This window comes from Meleagris gallopavo, chromosome 1 (genome assembly GCF_000146605.3).
Source record: "Meleagris gallopavo isolate NT-WF06-2002-E0010 breed Aviagen turkey brand Nicholas breeding stock chromosome 1, Turkey_5.1, whole genome shotgun sequence".
Taxonomy (NCBI): domain Eukaryota; kingdom Metazoa; phylum Chordata; class Aves; order Galliformes; family Phasianidae; genus Meleagris; species Meleagris gallopavo.
The window spans coordinates 176934294-176940002 of NC_015011.2; the positions used below are offsets into that span (position 1 = coordinate 176934294).

The 5709-nt window shown below is 45.6% G+C and overlaps 1 protein-coding gene across 1 annotated transcript; it reads right to left on the reverse strand.

Annotated features, from left to right (window-relative positions):
- Positions 1 to 260: 260 nt before the first annotated feature.
- On the reverse strand, positions 261 to 5702 carry C1H11orf87 (chromosome 1 C11orf87 homolog). Its single transcript, XM_010729036.3, is given in 2 exon segments — positions 261 to 5183; positions 5186 to 5702. Coding segments are annotated over 2 exon segments (465 nt in total). The 5' UTR covers positions 5547 to 5702; the 3' UTR covers positions 261 to 5079.
- Between the last annotated feature and the right edge of the window lie 7 nt (positions 5703 to 5709).

Sequence of the window (5709 nt, forward strand, 5' to 3'; positions counted from 1 at the left end):
GTAAGCATTTTGCTTGGTTGGGGGTCTGAAGAGAACAAAGAATTCCACTGAAACCAACAAAACCTGTATGATCTTGTTCTGCTCTACAATGTGAAATTTTTCTCTGTGTATTTTGCAGTACTTGCTTAAAAATCTTTGTCCTCTTTAGAAAAGTGAAATAATGAACAGATTATATTGCTCCATTTCAAAGAAGAAAACAACAAAGAAAAGCCAACTGGATAATCAGAAAATATAAATAAAGACAATTTCTACTGACAGTGTTCTGATCCAAATATTTATTTCCTAGCTCATACAAAATTGACGCTTGTGGAGGTACCGGGCTGGAAAACAAATGATTCTAGTTATCCACAGAGAATATATGGTACCAGTGAAGCAATGAAGCCTGCTTTGACATGAATGAGAAATATTACAGGTAATTTACAAAATGAGATCCAGTGTCATATAGAAAATGACGTTTTGGAGAAACAGTGTCGTGAAGGAGGCTGATATTTGTCTGCTGAGGCTGCAAGGAATCCCCCTTCACCCAGTCAGGCAGTGGACGGAGAGGCTTCCCCTCCACCTTGGCAGGAACTGCACCTGTGTGCTTGCCGGACAGTCAGCTCTCCCCACAGGGCTCCTACGCCTTCCAGTCTTCACAAGTTCGTAGCACATTTGCTGTGCTGTGGAGTTTGGCTGGATACAGAGCAGAGAACTACATGTAAAAAACTGAAAACAGAAAGATGCTCTGTTCTACTAGGAATTTATTTAGTGATCAGATGGAAAATTTGGCTTCAGTGAAAAAAGAAGTCAGATACCAGAAAGAGATGAGAAAATCAGTCCTGGATAAAAGTAGTTCTAATACTTAACATAAAGGTTTGTATATGAGTCATGCCAATTTCTATGTAGATGAGAACTGTAATGGAACGGTGTCTAAGTCATTATAAATTTTGCTATTTACACAAAAGAGGAAAAAGAAATTTTCCTATTTCATTTTTCATGTTACCCTCCATACCTTGCATACTTGTTAAAATGCAGGGTTTCAACTACCCATAGAAAAAATACAAACGTGCAGAGAAAATGACTACTAGAAAGAAAAGAGCAACCAAGAACCATAACTAGATTTGCAATAATTCAGTCCTGTCCTAAGGAGTTAGATCATGTTCTTTTTCCTTTCTACATAAAAGTTGCATTCATAACAACAGAACAAGAAAAACACAGTTGCTTCAAAACACTGGGCATAGAGATCCAGAAACAAGATAGCAACTACTGAGAAATGCTGTGGAAAACATTACTCACGTAATAACTTGCTATTTACATTGAAGAGTGTAGCTTTTAAAATTAATTAAAAACTAAAGGGAAAAAAATAATAAAAATTAAAAAAAAAATTAGTCAAAGGACAATTTGGCCTATAAGGTGGAATCTCTGTTCTTTGCTTTTTGTCTAGCAGATCTTTTGAGATATATATCCACGCATACACAGATATACGTCTGGGACAGATTTATCAAAAGCTAAAACATGTCTGGGTGGTGAGCTGGCAAATCTCATCTCAGAGATTACTTTTGCAGCAGACAGCCCCCCCCGCAGCAGAAATGCTGGACTGATACATGTGAATGAAATGACTCTCCCTGCCCACACACCGGATCCACACACACACATCAGTCTGTCAAAGCAGAGCTGACCACAGCTCTGGATCCCGGCCCTCGTACACAACAGTCCCATTCCCACTGAAGCACAGGGCTGGGCACAGAGCAGGGCTGCGGGATGCCACCACCCGTTGTGTGGACGATGAGCAGGTTCCAGCTCCCTTTGCAGGTGGAGCTGAGATAAGCAGCAGCTCCAGGGACGCTCCGCAGGATGAGGAACCATCGGCTCGTTGGGACCCGGCTTCTGAGCAGCCCTACGCACCCAGTAACGGCAGTCATGCTCCCTCAGTGGGATAACTGGGCCGGGCCGTGAGCACCACAGCACTCCTTCTTATAGCAAGACGCTGTCCAGCAGCAGGCTCTGATTCTGATTTCGAAGCGGGAAAATCCAGCAGAGGATGTGGACCTCACCAGAGGAAGGACGGTCTGTTCTCCAGCTGTCCAGGCTCCATCCTAACTTGCCAGAAAACAGTGCAAATTTCTAACAGTTCACAGGAAAAAGAATGTCCATACTGACAGGGTATAAATCCTTCCTTACGTACGAGAATGGTACATACCCGGCATCTCTATCAAATATCGTAGAAAAGGTTACACAAAAATAGTTAAATATATGGATACAGATACATAGATATTACACTTGCATAAAATATGTAGATTCAAAACCCTTTGGGCAGTTTCACAGTTAGCTGAAAATGTATGCTTTAGAAATATGAACAATTTCCTACACTTTTCTAGTTTAAGTAGGAGGGGAAAGGGAAGAAGCATCAGCCTTATTAATACTGAATGCTAAGTGCAGGAATTTAGCTGTAGCTGTAGGGCTTTGAAGCAATTGATTTGACAGAACCTCCAAGCATAAACTCTGTTTTAAAAATCCACATTTATTCCCTAGATCGCTTATTGTTTCATGAAAACGAAAACCTACGTGCCCTGCTTGTATCAACTAGATCTCCTGAGACCGCTCAATGAAACCTCGTAAGCTCACAATACTTCAAGGTAGGGTCATGCACTGGGAGTACACATGAGCCTTATTGCAGCATTTCTGTGTGATAACAGGAATTCATAACTTCTCACATCCTGTAGAATTTAACTTTAGAAATGCAAAACCTTGAATGACACCACAAGAAGCTCACAGTTCTGAAAAAATTAAAGTCAGTATGAAATTTTACTTATAGACCACATAATTTACACAGATTTACATAAATACAGAGATATTAAAATATTAAATCAAACCTAATTAACAGAGGATAGAGGTTTACAAGATAACATTTTAATTTATTACATTTCTGCAACTATTCTTAGTGTCATGAGATTATATAAATAATATATATATCTATATATCCATAATATGTATAAAGATATATATATTTCCATCCTTTTTTTTTTCCTCAAAAATAGGGCAATTTTATAACTGCAATGAGATGTGACAAGCAGTACACTTCTGGGGAATTATTGCATGCCTTGAGTGCATAAGGCAGAAGGAAGAGTGTCTGACTAGAGACGCTAAAGAAGTGAAACCATCAACCAGAAATGCACTGGAGTGATTTGGAACATCTTATTGCTTTTATAAAACTCAAAATTATATACTGATTTTTAAGAAAAGGCACAAAATAAAGGGGAAAATAATATCTCTCTATTTAGTGGAGATCACGATCAGGAAGCTCCGTTACTGTTCACTGAACACTCCTCACTGTCCTAAATCTATTCCCTGTGGTGCAATACTGTGTTGCGGTTGCATAAGGAGGTTAAACACAAAAGTTCATGCATCCTTTATTAGGGGAAACAAAACAAAGCCCATTTCCTTGCCCAGTAACACAGCAGTAGCCATTAGCATCTGGTCACACCAGGGAGCATCGGCCATCACTCCCACCACACCATACCACCAACACCGGGTTCATTTCTGCACCAACCTCAGCTGGTAGAGCAGCTCCTGGAGCTGGATGCTACTGCACCCACCTGGGTGCTAGAGGCACGCATTGAAACCCAACAGGAATTTTCCACCAAGCAAGATCACAAAGGGGTAAGACAGGGTTAAGAGAAGCACTGCCTTGAAACCCCTGCATATTGGTGCTGTCCATGGACTATGGAGCGCTGTGGCACCCTTTTCTCTTTTCACCTTTGTGCTGCCTGCACAAGGGTTCTCCAACCCAGCAGTCACACCAGGGGGCAGAGAACAGCAGAATGTTACAACCTGTGGGCTACAGCTACCTCACATCACTCTGAATGCCAAGATATGGGGAGAGAAAAAAAATTTAGAAAATCCCTCAGGATTACTCTTCGTTTGCTGTATTTTTCAGATGTTAATATGCACAGCAGAGGGCTGCCTCTGCTATGATACCACACAAGACGTTTCAAAGTTCAGATACGGCACTCTGTTAAGGCACCTTCAAGGAATGGGCTTTGATTTAATCGCTAAACAAAGCTGCACCGGACGCTGCCCCACACTCCTCCAGCACACACAGCACCAGCAGCACCGCACCTGCCCACACTGACAAAAGCACTGCTGTTCGCTAGGGAGAAACCACACTTCCAAAATAAATACCTGCTGGGCATTAAGAGCTGATATTTTGCACAACTGCCTGGTTAGTTCCCCAGAAGAGGAGAGGCAAGAAATTTAGTGTTGTCTGTCCTTAACTGCTTACTAGATTAGAAGGGATAAAAATACATATCAGCCTAAAAAAGTAGAAGCTGGCCCCGTTCTGCTGCAGGATTCCTTGCTGGGAGGTGAAGCTTTAACTGCAGCGTGGTTGGAGCAGGATGCCTGGTGCAGAACAGGGTTTGTTTTGGGACCCCAGGAGGAACAAGGCCATCTTCCCCTGAGGTGTATCACCTCATGCCACCACACAGAATGGCAATGGTTTCAAGGGTTGTGTCATGGGGAGGCATTTAGAGATGACAGATGCTGGGGGGGAGAGGAAAGCTGCAGCTGGAGGATGGGGCCGCAGGGCACTGCAGTTCACCTAAACCCAACGGGGGGTGGGTGTTACTCAAAACAAGATCCAGTCCTGGAGAGGAGCGAGAAGGGTGGGCCAGGGGCACAGGTCCAAGCACAACAGAGAGCTGCTCCAAGAAGACAGGGGGATCCCAAGGCACCCGCCTGACCTGCCACTCCCCCAACTCCACACCCCAGCCACACCATGCAGTGTGACACTGGGGGCAGGGGGGATCCAGTAGTGGGATCACCCCAGCCCTGGAGGTAACAATGTCTAGGGAAAAGGGACCTCTGCCCCTGACTCTCTCCTCCAGGCTAGGTATATTGTCGCTGCGTGCAGGTCCTTCTCCAGCACAAAGACGCATCCTTTCCTTGCACAGTCAATGAGAAACGCGATGTGATCTGTCATGCGCTTGGATCATGGGCTTGTTCGTTCATTGGAATTAGCAATGTTTTCTTCTTCTTTGAGGACTAGAATAATCACTCCGGTATTTACAAAGATGCTTTCTCCCGGGCTCCCCTAAACCATCATGACAAAATCACCGTCTGCAAGAGCCCCATGCCAGCTGTGTCCAAAGCTGCCTGCGCTGACTGGGAGCTGGGGGCTGCCGTGGGGGGGGGCGCTGGATCTCCGAGTCCCGGGGGGGTCTTCCCAGGCGGCTGTCTCTCTCCGGGGGGGTCTCTCCCGGTGCGGGGTGCCGGCTGCCGCTGCCGCTGCTGCGGGCACAGTGGTCCCGCTCGTACTCCTCCTGTGCCTTCTGCATCTTCCGCTTCTTCATCTTCCTCTTGTGGATGTGGAAGGTGGTGAGGGAGAGGAGGATGAGGCAGAAGATGAGGGTGACGAGGACGATGAGAACGAGGGTGGAGGAGAAAGACTGAAAGAGCTGACCCACTTGCGTGATGCAGGTGCTGCTGGTGTTCGAGGTGGCAGACGTCCTGTTCAGGAGACAAGGCGGCAGCGACAGCCTCAACTCCTTGGAGAGCTTGGCACTCATTGAGGAGGCTTCGGAAGACGAGGATCTTCCTCCCCTCTCTCAAGACGCCGGAATTTCAGTGGGGGCCGGGCTCGCTCCCGGCAATGCCCGCGGTGCCGCCGGCTCAGCCTCGCGCTGGCTCTAAACGCGACCGAGCAGCCTGCAAAGGGAGCGGGACCGTCAG